We start from the raw sequence: 20,691 nt of genomic DNA on the forward strand, positions 1-20,691 counted from the left end.
AAAATTAATTTTTTCGCATATTATGCTTTCTTATTTTTAATTCGTCTGGTGACTTCTAGTAAGAGGCCGATAAGATCATCAGAATTGCATCAGTAGAATTTTAGCAGTTGCAAATTGGAGGTTTATGGTAATTTAGTTAATGCAAGCCAGTCTGCCATTTGGAAAACTATCCGCAGAGAGCTGGTGGACCTTTACACGGTACTTATCTATATATATAAAAACGAATGTATGTCTGTCTGTCTGTTCTTTATGCATTACTACACCATTCATCCGATCGCCATGAAACTTTGGGAAGTTGTTGAATACACTCCCGCGAAGGTTTCTGGCAGTTTTTGGATGTTGTTTTTTTTTAATTTTTTTTCCTTTCCTTCATTTCCTTTCTTCTGAGATCGCAGCAACGCGTGACGGGTAAGCTAGCACAACATAAAAGTTCATACATTCGCCAATATCATTTCAAAATATGGAAGGCAGATAGCAGTATAAGTAAAACGCAGGGAGGGCAAAACTCTGACAATATAAATACGTTAGGGGGGACCACGCATTTACACAAACGTTCCTGCATGTACCAATTCATTAGAAATTCCTCAGAGGAATTTTTACGGGATGCATGTACGGTTGAGTAATAGCAAATTGCCAAAACATTTCGGAATTGAATTCTTTTTGTTTTTTGTTGTTTTTTCCATGGCATTTTCTACGGAAAAAAATCACAACAAAACATCTCATCTCAGCAAAGCCGCTTGTAAGTGTACTCTTAATGCAGCTTTGCATCTCAGTGATGATAGGTGGTTTTCTAGAAAAGAATTTTTTTGAGCTTCCTCACCCGTGAAACCTTTTGGTCCCTTCTAAAGGTCGATCCTGCGTACGCCCCTGGTGCCAACCAATACTGTCAACAGGCCTAGATACGCACTCAGACACACACACATATTAGTGATTTCCCCACTAATGGTGTGTTATGATCGGTTTGAAAGAAAGAAAGAAGGTATGCGCGCCTCTATAAAAATAGGGAGGGTGTCGTCCTCCATCTTAGAACACAGAACTGATTTTGCAGCTCCAAGTGACGTCTGATCGTTAAAATTAAAGCGGCGTTTGGAACAACGATTGGCTATAGCGTTGACGAGACTTTCGTTCAAACATAGTGGATAAGTGAGTCTAGGGCAAAGCTGTATTAAAGCTGTATAAATCTTAAGCCGCTTTGGTCTAGGGTTTCAAGGAGCTCTAGCAAAAGAAACCTTCTCAACGCAGTGGGGTGAGAAAAGGGCTACGACTAGGGTAGTGCGGCGGGTGGGGGGGGGAGAACTCTGGTGCCCTGGGCGCTGTGCTTACTCTTTTTAGTTCAAAACTAAAAAGTTCGGTATAACTGGTATGTCTAGGGACTCTAGTTTGGACATTCTGCACATGGCATGGTTGACGGATCATGGCACGGAAGTCATTAAATTCATTACATTACGTTACCCGCAGAGGCTTTTTATTAACATCAGTTGGACTGAAGCTACACGTTTGGTCAACCAGGGCAAGCACGCATTTTGGCACTCCCGTATAACGTTGAAGGAGCGGCGTGAGTTCGATGCCCACGGCACCAGATTTCAACACAAAATGCATGAAAAAATCAAAAAAGGAGAAATGATACTTAAAAGAGACGTCAATCAAGGATTCAAAAAACATAGATTGATGACTTCTGTGGCCTTGCTCCACGTCAGTTATTTCTTCACCGTTTTACTCTCTGGGGTGCCATCTGTTGAGTAACTCGAAAACTTTACCAATCACTCTATACTCCCAGGAAATCGTTGTAGTTGAAGATGAACGTTACGCGAACGATATGATCCGTTCGCGAGTCGGATGATTGAACGAATCGTTTGTCCACGAAAAGATCTGTGATAATAGTAATAAAATAATTCATATATATATGTATAAATATATATATTGATAATATATTGTACTGAGAGTGAGTCGGGTAAATTGTGACGTTTCAGTAAATTTATGCGATATTTAAGAGATACAAAGCATAGACCTCAGAAGCTATGAATAATTTATCCGTTCCTCCAGTAAGTAAATTTCTTTTCTGGGGGTAGTTTTTTTTATAAAGCTGTGCTGTATTCTGTCGTCTGCGTGTGTACAACGAGGAAGAAGTATAAAATGAATGTGCAGACGAGACACGAATGCAAACATCTGGAGGCTGGCATTCAGTCATCATCGTTTTGTGATGAATTCAATTCTGTATTTTTGAAATATTCCAATGACATTTATTGTTGAGAAAACATTTTTTCACACTAAATGATTACAATTATTTATAAACAAATGCAATGAAGTTGGACTGAGGCTTGGACTGTTTGTGGGCCAGGGCCATCTTAAGAGCATCATGGGCCCCAGGCCAAGTTGTTTTTCCTGAGCCTTTGCCTGGTAAATTCTAGAAAATATTAGCCAGATCTCATTTCTGTGAGGCCCATGCGTTAAGACGGCACTGCTATGGGCTACACAAATTTTACCACCCTTTCTTCTATCCTAGTCTAATTTTTTTTAGCCACCATTTACAATCCTCAGCCTACTTGGTCCCCAACCCTGTAAATATATTTATGTCTCCAAACAAGCTGCAGATCCATAGGGAGAAGGCAATCACTTCATCCGAGAGCAGAATAATATGGGGTAAATTTGTCTGTCCAATAAAATACGGGATAATCCAATGCACCCAAGATTATACACAATAAGTTGCTTCTTCAACACATCACCCTGGATCCGCCTGCCTCTATTCCATTTGCAGCTGAAAATACCTGTGTCTTCATTCACAGCTGAAGATGCTTGCCCTTTCTTTCACAGCTGATTATACCTGCCCTTTCATTCACAGCTGATTATACCTGCCCTTTCATTCACAGCTGATTATACCTGCCCTTTCATTCACAGTTGAAGGTATCTGCCCTCGACTTCATTTGCAACTGAAGACATCTACTTTGGTTTCATTTGCAGCTGAATATGCCTGCCTCCATTTCATTCACAGCTAAAGATTCTGGCGTCCACTCTATATTCTCAGCTGAAGCTATCCATCTCTGCTGCATTTGCAACTGAAGATATCTGGCCCAGTTTCATTTGCAGTTGAAGATGCCTGCTTCCACTTCATTGGCAACTGAAGATGTCTGCCTTCACTCAGGAGTGGATCCCGTGGAGGGAGGGAGTAGGAACGATCACCCCCCCCCCCCTCCCAAGAGCCAAATAATATGGGAAAAGTTTTCTGTCCCGTAACATATGGGACTGTTCAAAGAATGTATACAATTTGCCCCTCCAAACAGAACGTGTGGACACCTTCTGCTATAGATGATGTTGGCTGATCCCCTTGCTAGACAGGGTTACAAGGGAGAGCTGGAGTTTTGTGTTCAGGTGTTGAGTTTTGTCTTTTTCCATTACAAAATGGAGGGGGGAGGGCTGCCAAAATTAGATGACAAATAATTTTATTTTCTAGGAGCCCAATAAATACGCCTATATATTCACCAGAGATGGCACTATAGCGCGTCAAATACCTGGACTCCAGTAGTAGACAATGAAAGTAAATGTTCATTGTAGGTTCACTATAGTTCTAAGCTGGTAAATAAATCGCTGAGTGAACCTTCGGATTGAACATGTTTTTAGAAATGAATTGTTTCATTCATAGGGATACCAGTGAATAATAATTGGGGGAGGGGAAACCCATACTTTATTTTTTTTTTTTCAGGAGGGACCTACTTTCCCTCATAAAGGATTTGGCTAATAACCTGGGTCCCGGGCTCCTAGTAAATTAGAGTATAGCTGCATTTCTGTTCACCATGGCGATGTTAGCAGGGCTGCAAATAGGGGGCAGGAGGGTGTAGTTCACCAAGCCAGAGGGGAGTACAGATTTGACCCTTTAACCTTTCAACATTATGAAGGGGGGGGGAATCTGTTTGCTCAGCTGAGCAAACATCTAGCTGCGGCCCTGTCTCTAGGTCACTCCCATGCACTCAAAATCTCTAGGTCAATAAGTGTCCTGGCCCCTCGCTCTCTGTCCCTCTTTTGATCATTCACATGCTTGCAAACGTAGTTCACACTTTTGATCTCTCGCTGAGCTGGTACTTTGTTCTCTGAGTTTATCTTTTGGTCACTCCCACGCTCACAAAATCTCTAGGTTGCTCACTGACGTGGTCCATGGCTCTCTAGGCGACTCTGTTCAAATTTGCATGTGCCCTAGGTTCCTCTTTTGGTTATTCTCATGTTTGCACATGCTCTAGGTTCCTCACTGGCCTGGTCTCGCACTCTCTAGGTTACTGTTTTAGTCACTCACGTGCTTGAACACTGTTTTAATTACTCAAGATCTTACACACTGTTTTTTGTAGTAATTTTGAAATGAAGAGGGTGGATATACTTGAATTTTCATGTGTTATGCAATATCTAGCTGGAGGTCTGTCTGCGTTCTGTGGGGAGACTTTTTTTTTTTTCAAATGGGAGACCGACCCTTGTGAAGTTGAAAAACAAACTTCACCACCACTGTGTCGCCAGCAAAGGCTTGAACCTGGATTGTCAGGATGGGAGTTCAGCACAGTGCACCGATTGGTACTATAAATTTTACTGCCCTTCTCATATTCTACTAACTTTCTTAACCGATCATTCCTCAAACTTGCCGCCCTGGGCCTTTGCCTGCTAAGCTTCACAGCAAATATGCTTCTGCAGTTGGATAATTGCACATCTAACTTTGGACTATTGTGAATATCTTCGAATGTTTGAATGAATGAATTTTTAATGGGGGTGGGGGGAAGATGCACACAGGAAGACATATTTCCTAGGTTTAGAAAGCAGTTTTTTTTGCAAAAATTGCTTGTGTCGTATGTGAATTTTTGAAATGTTGTAGGCCTGATTGCTCTCTGTCGAGAAACTTTTTTTAAATGGGAGATTGGCTTGAATAGTTTACATTTGCACCTTGAAGTTGGAATGCCACAGGAAACCAACTAGAGTCGGCCACCACTATGCCGTCAGTGGGGTTTGAACCTGGGTCCTCACTATGCAAGTACATGACGATGCCCACATGACTGCGTAGCACCACCTAGTAATACCGTCATTTATCTTTGGTGGGGACAATATTCATGAGGGGGGTTAATCATACTTTTTCTGATTTTTTTTTAAATTTTTTACCTTGTATTGTTTATATATGATTTAGTATTAAGTATTTATTTTCCTCTTCAAGCAACGTATGGTAGGTGTAACTCAGCATGTGACGTTACAGCCAGTAGAGAGAGAAAAAATCTATCAGTGGATCAGCGAGCTGACCAGACAAGAAACAAGGGAAAATGCACTTCTGGAACTGAGGTTAAATGCACTTATTGATTTTTCCCCCTTTGATCTTATTAAACAGAATAAAAATAATAATAAATTTTGAAAAATCATTCATATTGTTTTACTTTACATGTTCAGCAAGAAGAGGGAGGTAGTTCCGGATCTTGCTCCCATGTTATGGCACTCATTTGGCACGATATCTGCTCTCTTACTCGAGATCATTAATATTTATCCTGCTATAAACCCACCAGTTTTAACAGTGAGTATGAAGTACTTTTATTTTTGGCCTGAAAAAAAAAATACGTATACAGGGTCATTCGTAAAGGAATGCTGTATATACTCGTGTATAAGCCGACCTTCTCACTTCAGGACCATCAGAACCGCAATAAATTGAAATCACATGCCCAAGCCGATCCCCAAAAATCAACATAATATAGAGGAGGAAAAAATTCGTACATTTTCATGCAATAAAAGTTACAATGAAACATAATTCAAACTTTCTGATTCATTTCTTCTGATTCTTCAGGCTCTACATCGAAAGTCAAATCATAAAGTGTGGCATCTTCGTTTTCATCTTCAACCACTGAGTATAATTTTCACCTTAGTCCACAGAGTATCAAAGCCAACGACGTTTCCAATTTTTTTGTTTTGATTTTAACATAATTGGTTTTGTGGGGTATGGACATAGCTACAAAAATTACTGAACTGACTTAGTGACGCCATCTGAAGTAGTCCAATGACGACGCAGATCTACCAGCTAGCCATGTGGAGGTCATGTATATGATTTGGTAAAGTGAGGTCGATATTTTCTCCTCAAAAACTGACCGGTGTTATGAGGCAATCCCCCCCAAATTAAGAAACAAACCTTTCAAAAAAAAAACAACTTGTCTTATATATATATATATATATGGTATACAGTTTCCAGATGCTGTAAAATGTTAGCATGTGAAGACATGAACCACAACTGTGATCCTCTTAAGTGGATGTGCTCATAAAATTTGTGGACCACTACTGTGGGAAGTGAGTTGTGTGTGTGGCCACAGCATGTGTGTCTTGTGACTAGTAAGTCAAAATGACATCATATGCAATGAAAAAGGCACTTTGGAAAAAGATTAACAAACTATAAAAATGTTTAAAAAAAAAAAACTTTTTATTTTTGCTTAGACTGTGCGTTAAAAAAAATTTCATTGCAGACCATGATAAAAATATATACTTAAAGAAGGCTCACAATATTTTCACATAACTATGCAGAGTCAAATCCCAATTTATAGAATCCCGGGGGGGGGGGGGGGCCAACAATTTTTTATTCATTAAATCTGGGTCAAATTGATCAGGGGCATAAACACACTCCAACCGAAAAATCTTAAAAGTTACTTTGGGGTTGTTACAACTTATTTCTGGCAACAATTGGAAAAAAAAAATACATAAACTTAAGAATCACGCCAGGAATTTTCATTTTTTTTCACTAACCGAAATCCTCCACAGAAGGATACTTCACATTTACATGACTGTGAACTCAAGTTATAACACTTGGTGTCAGTCAGTGTAATGGGCAAAATTGCTTAAGCTCTTCTCTCTAGGACACCAACGTTTGATGATTTGAACCAAAAAGGAACAGATTTTTTGCTTCCCTCCCTTTTTTTTTGGTTTGTCTCTAAAGATGAGCTGAGCTGAAGATCAAATCCTTAGAAATCAAATCTTCATATTGTGGATTTTGGGTGACAAGAAATAAAGAAAAAAAAATAAGAATAGTTCTAAATAGATTTGTTTTATCAAAGGTTTTTCATTTGTTAAACAGGGTGTTGACCTTTATTTTTCTCAAAATTTCAGAAATTTTTTTTTTTTAATCTTGGAATTTGTTGAAGTTCATTATATTGGGGTCCAACTGTACTACAGAAATGCTTGATCAGTAAATAACATTAAGACAATAACTTTTCAAAATGGATCTGGCCTTTCTTTCCCTTATTTTTCTTACTTTTATGAGGCAAAATACATTTATGTGAAATAAATAAAATTTATGCAATAAATAATGTGAAATGAACAATGAAAATTCAAATTTAAAAGATTATTACTATGGGTTTATTATTTTTGTTTTACATTATCAGTTGTTGGTAATTTTTTGCTGTTCATTTTTCATAGGCCCATCAGTCGAACAGAGTGTGTAATGCCTTGGCATTACTCCAGTGCGTAGCATCCCACCCAGAAACCAGATCATCTTTTCTCCAAGGTAACTAAACTTTCCACTTTTTCCAAAATTTAAGTCAATTCATCTCACCCAGAAACACATAAAAACAGAAAAATTAGCACCAGCGTGCAATTATTAAAGATTCCACAAAAAAATTATTAGAAAAGACAACAGTTGGATACTCATCACCTCTCAACATTTCTTGGCCGTATCTATAAAAAAATTCTCGCCCACTCTATATTCTATATAGCTCCCTCCTCCCCTATAGTTTCTCTCTTCTAGAAACTAGTTATTTCTCTTTTTTTTTTTTTTTTTTTTTTCTTTGTCTGTGCTGTATTTGATCACATGTTGTTTGAATGATAACTCTCTAAAGCAGTGGTTCTTAATAGGAGGGTGTGGGAGCGCATTTTTGGTTGTGCGAGATAGAAAAAAAAATTACTGCATGTCGACTAATTATTCAGGAATATTGAAATGATAAAAATAGAATTTTTCGATTCATAAAAAAACATTACACTTTTAAAAAAAATTATACTTTCATTTTAGCACTTTATCTTTTAACTTTTGCTTGTAGAAATGTATAATATGGAATTTGCGTTATGAAAAGTTTTTTTTTTTATTAGCATTCATACTTGTTTTCTATTTCAGTTGAGAAGAAACACCATTAATACCCAAAATATGTTGCAGTTTAATTTAAATGGGGAAAAGCAGCATTGTCCATTAGTTTTTGCTATCCTTTCCCAGCTTTATGCCAATTTTTGAATTCTATATATCAGCAAATTCAAATATATCACTTAAAACATGAATTTTTATTTTTTTAATTTATTTTATTACATACTGTAGTTTTCACTCTCAAAATTGGTACGGGGTGATTTTTGAACACATTTTCAGCATTTTTTAAACTGGAACCATTTCCTCTACGATGGACACTTGATGAGATAAAAGCTGAGTTAGGGTTTACAGGACACCTTGTATATTGTGGTACTTTCTTTCTTTCAAACTGAACACAACTCGGGTCTATCACCATGAGCGATTTACTACCTAGTGAGTTGTGCCAGAAGTGTAACTGTGTGTGTGTACCTAACAGTCTGAGTGTGCATGTAGTGTTGTGTTGGATTTTTCAGTGCTGCCATCCATATTTCAGAAGTGATTTGAGTGATGCGTTATGATTGAATTACATTTTTACTGTTTGTAGGTCTGTTGCTCTCTGTGGCGAGACTTTTTAAAGGGGAGATCGGCTTGAAATTGGGAACCACAAAAAACCAACTTCAATCAACCACCCCTGTGGCGACGGTGGGGTTCGAACCTGGGACCTTGCAGTGCGAGTCCGTCATCATAACCACTCGACCACCACAGCGGCTATATTGTGGTGCTGGCTAGACTTACGTGAACAATTTATTGAAACTTTTTCCAAATTTTAAAAAAAAAAGGTTTTTTTAGTTTATCTTTTGAATTGATATATATAAAGAAAACAAGCTTAAATATTAATAGTAGCCTAGAAAAGGAATTAAGTAAAGTTTATAAAAATTAATTAATACTGAATTGATTGCAGAAAATAAAAATTACAAATAGAAAACATTATGCAACGAGGTGCGGGAAGGTAAGTCATATTGCACTTTGTAGGTGTGGGATGGAAAAAAGGTTAAGAACCACTGCTCTAGGGTTTTGCGGGATTTTTAAATTCATTCTTGGCCTCTATTTGGCATGTCAAATATTAATCACATTTTCTCAGTGGCCCATAATAATTCCACCAGATTTTTTCATATTTTTGTGCATATTTAAATGAATAGAACCTGTAATAAGTTTTTCAAAGATGTCTTGAGACCCTTTCCTGAGTAGCTAAAATCAAACAATCAGCTTTCATTGCACACAAATTTTAATAGCACGACCATTTGCTGAATGTATAATAAGTAAAGATTGGAGTTTTAAAAAAACCGAAATAGACTTTTGCATTATTGTGTATATTAAAAAAAAACCAACATAATATACATAATACAAGTATAATAACCTTGTCACTGAAAGATACATTGTTTCTCTTGCCTATTTCTTTAAACCATTTCAAAAGATCTGATCCTTCTCTAAACCTCTTCTTTTGGATATTTATCTTGAGAAATGTTTTTTCTTCATTTCCTCGCTGTTTCTCATTTTCTTGAATGAGGCAGTCTGTGAAAAATTCTGATTTTCTTCGATACTTTCTCCATTTGTTTTCTCCTTATTTTCTTTAATTTAAAAGGGTTTCCTTTTTTTTGACCATCTGCAATCCCCTCTGTGACCTTTCCCAAGAATGTATGCGATAGCTATAAATTTTGAAATGAAATCATTTTTCCAGACTTAATTTCATCGCGTACTTGTTTGATTTTTTATGTACTGGTGTAAATACAGGGGATTACGATTAAAATTCCCGTACTCTGAGTAGTTTTTCCTCAAAAACTGCTTATCCGAATGCAGCCAACTTTTTTAGGATATTTTAATGAGACCATGGGGGAGAGATGTATTTAATAAAAAAAATAGTTCAATTTTCAACCACCAGGTGAAAAAGTTGCGCCTTTTTTTTGCATTTTACATTTTCCCATGGTCTATATAGCATATATACAAAGTTGCAATGGGAATACACCCTTCAGACCAAGTGCTACATAGGTATGAGTATTTTCAGTATACTGGCTGCTCAGACTAATACTATTCTGACCTTTGTAGCACCCGTTTTGGAGAACATATTCCATTGCAATTTGGTATATATGCTATATGATCCATGGGAAAAGGGAAAATTCAATAAAAAATTTACACTTTTTGTGTCATCTGGTGGTCAAAAATTAAACTCTTTTTTTATTTAATAGATCTTTCTCATAGTCTTATTGAGATGTCCTAAAAATTTGGCTGTATTTGGATAAGCAGTTTTTGAGAGAAAACTACTCAGAGAATGGAACTTTAATTATAATCACTCTGTAAAATATCAGAAATATGCTATCAATTCTAAATTTTATGTGTTTTTGTGAATTTTTTTATTTTTTTATACCAGTCTGTACCTCTTCATTGGAGTCGGTTGAACAAATGCCCTGCTTATAGAAATAAAGAATCTATAGAAATAAAATCTTTAAGAATCAAAATTTCTCTCTGAGAGGCTATGCTAAAGTTCTCCTCTCATTCTACTGATTTTCCCAATAAAAGCATTAGTCACTATGTTTTATGCCCTGAACAGTAAAAAGATAAATGCGAAAAGAAAAAAAAATGAATTTGTGAGACCAATCTATGGGATCAGACTTTGGATGCAATGAAAAAATGGAAAAATTTGAATTGCAAAAAGAGGGTAATGTCAAATTATGTTTTCTTTTCACCTTTATATTCAAATTTATTCTAGAAGTTTATTATTTTTTTGGTGCATATTAATTTCTTTTTTAATTATATTATGTACTGGAATCATTGATATTTGTTATAAGTGGGGTTATATTTGTTATAGTTTTATATAAGTGTAGTTGACTGTATGTTAAAAATACCCATTCCTGTATTCCAGACTAATTTTTATATGGTATTTAATTTATCGTCTTCTCTTCTTTTTTCTTTTGCAATATAGAGTGCATGAAATATAATTTTCTTGGGTTTTTTGTTTTCAGCTAACACGCCTTTGTTTTTATATCCTTTCCTTCACACGGTCAGTAAAACCCGTCCATTTGAGTATTTGAGACTCACAAGTTTAGGGGTGATTGGAGCTTTGGTCAAAGTGAGTTTGATTTAATTTTTTGTTATAGAATTTTTGGAAGATAAAACCTTATTTTTTTCCTATCATGCACACACTCCTCAATTTGTATATTTTACAGACTGACGAACAAGAAGTGATAAATTTTCTGCTCACCACAGAGATAATCCCGTTGTGCCTGAGGATTATGGAATCGGGAAGTGAATTGTCTAAAACAGTAAGTTTCATTGCAATGTTTGAATTTTGAATGGGCGGCCTCTCATTTCAGGATCAGCTTTAAACAATGAAAGCAAAAGCCTTACTTGTATGTGCTAAAATTTTAATTTCAGCATGGTTTCAATGTGTATAGATCAAACAGACAATCAAGGAAATTAATAGCAAGTTCAGTACAAGTATCCCTCGCTTTATGCTTTTTCACTTTATGCAATTTCACTATAATGCGACTTTTAAAAGTTGATTTTAGGAATGGCAACCCCTGCAAAATTCAGCTTGGAGTTTAACTTTAATCCTAAAAATGGACTTGCAAATTAAAGATATATAACATAGTTAAATCCTTTGACGACAAAATATGTTGGACTTGATAATGTAGCCAAGACAAATTTGAGAATGTCTCAGATACAACTCACCAGATCTCACTGATGAGCAACGTTTGGTAACCCATTGACAATGCCATGAAAAATTTAATCGAAGAATACAGTTCTAGTGAAACTAGAATTTCATATTTGCGAGAAATATGTGGACCCCTGTATCCACTCAGGGTGCATGTTGATTCGCTAAGTGAATATTGTGATTTCTGGTCTTGGGGATATCAATTTGAAAAGGTTCAATTGTAGTCACTTCTTATAATATTTTTCAATATAAGTAGTGGTCTCTGCATTCATAATTATTTGCATGTTTCTTGTGTTGAAAAATATTATTTTGCCTTGATGCATTCGAAGGAGAAAAGAAAAAAAAGGAAACAGTTTGCTAAATCTGATGAAATAAATTTATCCATTGTCTAAATGTCTTCAAATTTATTTACTGGTATTTTTTCCTATTTACAACTTTTTTACCCACAATTTGTGAAAGCAAATGTAATGTTATTTGTAATTCTTCTAAATAATTAAAAACTATCTAACTTTTGAGTTTCTTGCAGAAAATTGAGTAATTTTCTAATTTTGCGTACATGTTGTTTATATTTGATTATGTGATTTTCTTTTTTTAAATAGGTAGCCACTTTTATACTCCAAAAAATTCTCTTAGACGAGACAGGCCTGTCATATATTTGTCAAACATATGAAAGGTTTTCTCATGTTGCCATGATCCTTGTGAGTAGAAATTATAGTTTTGTTTTGAATTTATATTTATGATGTTTAGATAATCTAAAATTTTTAATTTGTAAGTTTCACTTATGCAATTAAAAAAAATAAAAACTGTAAACCATTTTTTTTTCAACTTTAACTAGAATGAGAAAATTTATGTAATAAATAATAATTGACTAATTGCTAATCTTTCAATATATAAATATGTATTGAAAGGTTAGCAATCTTCGAAAATAGATCACTATTCCTGCTAGTAGATGCTATTAAGGATTCTATAAGAACTTGTGTGGAATTTTATGTGAGATTAATACAACCTCTTTTTAATAAACGAGGAGCTCTAAGAAAACCATGTTCTGTGGTAGGGGAAATTTTTGAAAATCAAATGTCATCCATTTTCACAATTTGAAGCTATTTTTGTTTTTGACTAAAATTATCTAGTTAATAACAAAAACATTTCTTAAATAAAAATTTTTTAATTTATTTCTCAATTTTTATCATTATCAGGGGAAAATGGTTCTGTCTTTAGCAAAGGAGCAATCCGCCCGATTGTTAAAACATGTTATAAGGTGTTATCTCAGGCTGTCTGACAACCCAAGGTAATTATAGAGTCATGGAAATAAATTGTCATCTGGAAAATTATTTTGAACAGTGAGGTATTTTAAAATTTGAACCAGATCTATTACTCTGATTAGTTACTAAATGTGGCATTGACATGGAAAATCATGTATAGCCCTGTTCACATGTACAATAAAATATCCCGGGAAGTTCCTGGTAACGGGGATTTTTGCTACAAACCGTTCACATGACGTTAAGTTTATGCCGGTAATCTCCCTCTCTTCTTTCCGGAAGTCGTCACTGGTTACATAGGTTGAACGGAAGTGATTGATTCAAGATGGTTTGACGAAGGAGCTTATAGCAGTTTTTGCAGCACAAAGGATTATGGGAGAGAAGGTCTGTGTCGACCTCCAATCCACTCCAAGAAAGATGGGCTTTTTTTGATGAGCTTCTCTCCCACCTTTTTCTTCCCTACGAGGGGAAAAAAAGTTGTCATGCCGGTAATTATCACCAAAGCGACCCCCAATCTTGCACATGTGAACGGGGCTTAAGTCACAAAAATCAAAATTTTACAGGACAAGAGCCAAAGTCTCTGTGCTGAAGTCCTCGCACTTATTACTACTGCCATCTTTGGAGAGTTGAAGAAACTAAATTATTTCCTTGCAGCAACTTATTGGCTTTACCATACTACTGGCATGAGTTCTTACTACAGTAAAACCTTGTTAAGTCATCACCCTAATAAGTCATCGTTTTTCTTCAGGCTTGTCCAGCTTTCATAGACAACAACATTATTAAATCATCGTTTACTCATCGCTAATTTTGGTTAACCATGAAAAAGTTTGAGAGAGGAGCAGATAATTTCTGTGGCTTCCTTTAAAAAAATAGCTTGTTAACAGCATTGCTATATGCTTAAAAGGCACCATAAAGCAGGGTTGGTAAAAAAAACGGTTTTTTTGGTTTAAACCAGGTTTTTTTGTTTTAAATAGTATTAACATTAAAAACAGTAAAATTTCTGAAAAATCATTCAAACTTTTAATAATTAATTAAAATAAAATGTTTATTAATGTAATTAACACTATTCCCATATTAATTAACCAATAAATATTTCTGACATTTTAACAAAAACCAACTTTTGCAATTTAATTATTTTTTGCAACTCAATGGATTACTGTGTGTATGAAAATTCTTTTAATGTTGTTATTAATCATATAATATATATATAAAGGTTTTTTTCTCCAGTTACTTTCAGTATACTTAATTAGAAAGCTATTTTGCAAAAACTAATAAAAATTAGGTGAATATAATGTATTTAATGAAGCATAAATGATGCAGATTAATTAGCAATGATTTACGATATACAGGGTGATTATAACTAAGGTTCTGATTTCAAAACACTGTAAAAAAAGAATGATTGTCAGAATGACTTGAAAATTGACATGAATATTCCTGAAGAAATGGAATTTTATTTGGTAAAGGAAAAAAAAACAACTTAAAAATGTAAAATTAACGACATCCAACACATGGGAAATTCGCTTGCAGAACGGAAACGATAGCCAGTCATGGCAAAATGATAATTATAGCATTTCACGATTTTATAATTAATGGAAACATCACAAAAAAACGAAGTAATCAACAACTACAACTTACTCAAGAAATGTTAAATATGTTGTCCACCGTGTTCTGGATATGAGGTGAAAGCACAAAAATTCTTGTTCAACAACAGAGTATGCCATGGTCATGATGAGGATGCGCTTGCAATTCATCTTTATTGAACCGACCTCTCCCCCCCCCCCCCCCATTAATATTCCAGAGGAACTGCTAACATATAGAAGGGGATGCGCTGGAGATTGCAATTCACCAAAGTTTGCAATCTGACCACTGCTCGTAACATTTTGTGGCACCACCCCACCCCCACCCCAGAAGTTGCAAGGGTTAAGTTGCATCCTGTTATTGTCAAAATGGGCTTCAGCAGCTGCTTTGCTGGTATTGCAATGTGCAAGAAGTTGTTCTATCCACACACTGATGCTGTGGCAGTGCCGAAATGATGTGATTGCACAAAATAGATTATACTGCTGGCCAAGTGTACTGCATTATCTACTTGCACATTTTGCACTGCTTGCACTTTTTTCCTTTTGCGAAAGAAACTTCCATTCCACTCCAGGAGTATCCATGCAAATTTCCAAGTCATTCTGACCAGTACTTATTGTATAGTTTTAGAATCAAAACTTAAATTATAATCACCCTGTATATAGCTGATTATTTTTCATGAATCTGTTACTACTATCCAGTAGAACCTTTGATTAACTGGGCTTAACCATGAAAGTATAAAAAAAAACTATTATTATTAACGAATATTAAGAATGGGAGATATACAGTAGATGTGCTACTTCTTATGGGAAAGAAAATAAAAATGTATGTGAGGTAATGTAACAACTAGTACACTAGTCTTTGTCCTTTAAGGACAGCTGGTGTCTTTATTGGATTATAAGACCACCTGCCTCTAGCATGATGGTGTCACTACTGTTGCTGCTTCTTTGTGAAGGGAAAAAGAAACCTGTGAGAAATACACCACTATATTTAGATGTGTGATGCAATCTTTATTCATGAATTTGCTGAAGATAGAGCATCAGAATGTAGTCAAAGGTTAGAAAATGTGGCAAGAATGAGAAATTTTGGCTTCTGTATATAGCTTTAAATAACTAAGATATTTCATATGAAAAAAATATATATATTCTGGCCACTTTTATGGGACTTTTTGAAAAAAAACCACTTATAAAATCTTATGTCATTTAAAGATATACCATCAGAATGTACCCCAAGGATGTAAAATGTGGTAAAAATGAAACATTTTGGCTAATAGTGAACCAATATGATATTTTTCAAGGAAAAAAATGATATTTAGGCCACTTCTATTTGATTTTTTGAAAAAAAACCACTTGGTTTAAACCAAACAACCCTGCCATAAAGTAAGTTCCAGTCATTGGTGCATTTGAATAGTTAGCACCATCTTTCTTCTCCAAGAGAAAATCTGATATCAAGTTGGGATGAAAATGACCTGTTTCTTTTTGCTCATCATTTTTGTCGCACCACAGTCATTTTCTGCACATGAGGGCTAATTAGACCGAGACCTACAATTTATCGCCGATTCCGAACGCCAGGCTTGTTTTTTAATACTCATCGAGAGGTACCAACCTCTCGATGAGTATTAAAAAACAGAGGGGGGACTCCCTGCGGTAGCAATTTTTTTGCTGCGGTCAAGTCGCCGTTTTTTTGTTGTACCCCTGTGTCAGGAAAGTTTTCTGACAAGGACGAACCGGGTATCGAACTCGCGACACCTCTAAACATCCTTTGGTACTTTAGGCAAGCATCTTATCGACCGGGCTACCGCGCCCGTTTCTTTTTGCTTTTTCTGGTTCCAAATGTGAAGATACTAGCACCTCTCTCACAGTGGTAGGTGGGAATACTATCCCTTTTGCCACCCATTCCTTTTAATATGGTTTATTCCAAGTTACTTCATTTATTTTGCCCTTACATTATGCTATTTTATTATTTATTATACCTTTTTACCCATATTTTATTTTTAGTATGACAAATTGTTTTTACCCCAAATTTCGGTGGAAAATATAATTTCTGCAACAAGGAAAAAACACAAAGTTTGTTGATTTGCTTTGTAAGTGTTTCTTTGATTATATATTTCCAATATATACAGCCAAACTTGTTTAATGCAAAGCTGAAGGAGACACCAAAAAAGTTTGAATTACCCAATTCATCTGTGTAATATAACTGGACTTTCACAAAAACTCTTGATAATTATATAAAAATCTATTAAATGCCATCTTTTACTTTGCCAATTTGCTTGTTGCAATTATTAGTGTTTGTATAAAATGTTAACATAATTGATTATGAAATGATAGTCATTTCCCCCCCCCCCCCCATCCCGTATTGGGTGTTGTGAGTGTTGTCAAAATTTTTGACAACACTCAGCAATCATCATTCACATGTCTTGTTTACAAAATTTGAGTTGTGCTTATTTAGGATGGCTCATTCTTCTATTACTACTCATAACACTTTGAGAAGACAAATAAAAGTGAGAACTTCACAAGAAAAATTTGTGGATGAAAACTATGCTTGGCAAAAGTAAGTCAATACCTGTTGTGGCCCGCCATTACAGAATCAATGAATCTACAGTGAGATATATCAAGAAAAAGGAATCTCTGAAATTTGTTTAGCCGTGGCAGTCAAAACTTTACATCACCTACGGGATCCACGTGTTTCTTGTATGGAAAATGCAGTTTTTTGTGGGTACAAAACTGATACAAAAAAGTATTCCAATTGATTGTAGTATTATAACAGAAAAGGCGAAAAATTTTACTATTCTATAAAGGAAAGGGCAGGTGAAACATCTATTTTTCATCAGAATTTTATGCAAGTAAAGGTTGTTTCATAGGTTTAAGAAACAATTCGGATCACGCAATGTAAAAATCACTGGCGATCAAGTCTCGGCCGACCAGGAGGCAACTAGAAAATTTCCAAAGACTTTGTAGAAAATTATTGAAGAGAAGGGTTATGCCCATCAGCAGGTGTTTAACGCTGACGAAACTACACTATTATGGAAGAAAATGCCAATTAATACTGGATTGACTGAGGAGGAATTAATGCAGCTGACTGGTCTTGCAACTGAAGCGGTACCAGATGAAGATCAAGATAAAGATGTAGAAGACAAGTTAACCACAAGTAATATAGTGGAAGGGCTTTGCAAGCTCAAATCAGCAATAGATTATTTTCATGACATAGATCCATCTATTTTACATCTTCACATGTAGAAAAATTGGTAGAGGAAGCCTTGTCAACATACTCCACCATGGCGATATGAAGAAGACGACATCAAACCGAAAAATCACAACGTTCTTTCAGAAAACATAGCACACAATCTCTGCACCTTCTTTCACATTCCCTTCTACCTCTGCGTTACCCTGCTCTTTCTCATGATGTTCAATAAATGAGATATACAAAAAAAAACCTATGGTTTCGGTTATTCGTGGATTTCCGTATTCTTGGTCACCCCCAGAACGTAACCCCAGTGAATAATTTTTAAGTAGACAAAATCTATCAAAGAGAGAGTTCAATATTTCAATATGTGTCATGTTTATATGATTGACGCAGTCAATAAAATATGTTTTTGCATCTTATTATAGGGCCAGGGAAGCATTACGTCAGTGTCTTCCAGATCAACTCAGAGATAGTACATTTGCGAATTGCCTGAAAGAGGACAAATCGACAAAACATTGGCTAAGTCAACTGCTAAAAAATCTTGAAAATGCTCCTATGTCAGAGGAGAGACTGAATGCTTATACAATGCAGTAATTGTTTTGTTATGTAAATATGATGTGATATTGAAAAATGTGAAAAACCATTTGACACTGGTGAAGAGCTTGACAAAAAAAGCTTTGTGTACCAAATAGATTTTTTTCTTTGAGTAAAAACATCAGTTTTCTAAAGAATCACTTTGTTACATTTTATATATATTCTTATGGTTGGTCTATGAAAAAAAAAACATGTTTATAAAAACATCTTTATAACTCAAAAGATAAAAAAATTAACTGCAAAATATTTTCTTTTGCGTTTTAGTATATTCAAATCTGCAATTTTTATGTAATATTTGTAATGTATCTGTAACCTAAGGAATATAAACTTGATTTCCTTGAAATGGTGATCCTGAATTTGACTTCACTTTCAATTATTATAAACTTTGGCTGAACTTTGTGAAAAAGTTGAGATATTTTGAAGAATAATTTAACCGTTTTATCAAAACAAAACGGAATTCACTTCCCCCTTCCTTTTGAAGCCAATTCATGATGTATATAGAAGTATCGTATATGTAATAAATGAAGCTCTTCAATTTATGTATTGATGAACTTCATTTCCCCCTATTTTCTTATGTTCATAATTTGCTGTAATCAATAGATCTTTTATTGTGATATGAGCTATTGGACAAAAATTTCCAAGCTTACTTGTGCCGTATAGATTGTGAATGAGGCTGATAATTGTTTTTAACATATTTGTCTGAAAATGCTTTCTATATTCTGCTTCTTTTGTATCATTTCATTGAAATTTAATGTTCATTGTTGGAAATTTTTCTTGTGAGAAAATAATTTGGGACTAAAAAGTAAATATAATTGTTAAGAAATTATTTGAAAATCAAATTTTTTCTTGCAAAAAATAAAACATGGCAGCTCCATTAACTTGCTCATTTCAAAGCTATTAATCAAAAAGATTCATTGCATCTTGAAAAAATGACAATTGCTTTTATAATTTTCTTAATTTATAATGTTTGAATAGCTCCTTTTAAAAAAGGTAATTAAATGTACAATATTTTTATGCTGCAATTAAACCTCGTCTTATTTTGTTTTTCCTGTGTTCATTTCAGTGTTTAATTTTGGTTCCAGTTCTACATTATGGAGATAATAAATATTGATTTATTGTTCCTAAGTCAAAGTACATGTAAGAAACTTCAATGCATTTTTATTTCTCATTCATATGTAACCTCTTTCTTATATAATTAAGAATAGTTGAAGCTTTTAAGGCTATTCCAAGAACTTTACGCAGTTCTATAGCTCAGAAGCATCTACCAGTGATACGGGCCATGAAATTGTGCATTCTTTCACAGAATTGAAAATAATTTATAAAATTTTGAATCATTGCTTTTCAGCATTCTAAATTTTCCCCTCATTTACTTAATGAGATAAAGTAGAATATATAGCTTTTCCTTTAACGATTGATATCTCTAAATGTTTTCAATCATGTAACATTAATAAATTAATTTTTTTAGTAGTGAAATTATATTTTGTGTTAAAACAGATTTTTTTTTTTTTTAAATCACTGAAAAGGGAATGCAAATTATCCTATTTTACTATTAATGGGATTTTGTTGTCTTATGTAATCGTATTTTTTTAAGGAGAAAAATTCTGCATTTTTCAGTATATTTGTGCATTTTTGAAAAGGTTTTTGATGTTTCTGCTAGCTAAAACCCACGGTTATAGCTAGCAGCATAACCATGGAGCATATATATTATATATATCGTGGTTTTCTTTTTTTTAAACCATTCACAACTATACTGTCCAGAAAAGATAGCACAATGTAAAATTGATGTTAATACGAGTAATAAAAGGTTATCTGTATATTTTTCTGGCATCAGCTCTCTTGCTATCTGTGTTTACACTTTATTTTTGTTTTTCCTCGAATTTCTTATTTACAAAAAATGCATATTTTTTTCAGTTAAGAAATCAAGAAAAATCTGAATCATCATTCCCATGCTGAAGGTGCATGCACTCATATGATTTAGAAATTCAAAACCGCATATAATTGGGGGGGGGGGGGACACAAGCACAACTTACAGGAAATGGAAAATTGAATTAAAAGTAGCATTTTTTGTTATTAGGCCCCGCTATGATCGACCGATGGCATTTTACTCGTTCTAGCTCTGAAGGTTGCTCACCATTGTCACGTACGCAGTATATTTCTGTATATTGGCGTATATTTGTGTGGAAAAAAATTAAAATATCGAAATTGTTATCTCTTGATCAATTTTTATCACCTTAAAAGGACTTTTTTTAAGGGTGGCAACTAAAAATTCTCTGAAAGCGATTCCTGGTGGCCCCCCTTGCCATCCGCAAACCTTGTACGGTCCTTCAAAA

The 20,691-nt window shown here is 34.8% G+C and overlaps 1 protein-coding gene across 1 annotated transcript; it reads left to right on the forward strand.

Moving 5' to 3' along the window:
• The first annotated feature begins 1,804 nt into the window (after window positions 1-1,804).
• Window positions 1,805-20,175, forward strand: LOC149083185 (CCR4-NOT transcription complex subunit 9-like). The gene is made up of 9 exons (XM_089236356.1): window positions 1,805-2,042; window positions 5,180-5,301; window positions 5,407-5,527; window positions 7,408-7,495; window positions 11,059-11,165; window positions 11,263-11,358; window positions 12,350-12,448; window positions 12,947-13,038; window positions 18,193-20,175. The coding sequence occupies exons 1-9, from the start codon at window positions 2,019-2,021 to the stop codon at window positions 18,359-18,361; spliced, it is 918 nt and encodes a 305-aa protein (XP_089092482.1). The 5' UTR covers window positions 1,805-2,018; the 3' UTR covers window positions 18,362-20,175.
• Window positions 20,176-20,691: the final 516 nt, after the last annotated feature.

Source organism: Pholcus phalangioides, unplaced genomic scaffold (assembly GCF_987345545.1).
Source record: "Pholcus phalangioides strain wild (caught in Gottingen) unplaced genomic scaffold, Ppha-v1.0 ptg000009l_1, whole genome shotgun sequence".
Classification (NCBI taxonomy): domain Eukaryota; kingdom Metazoa; phylum Arthropoda; class Arachnida; order Araneae; family Pholcidae; genus Pholcus; species Pholcus phalangioides.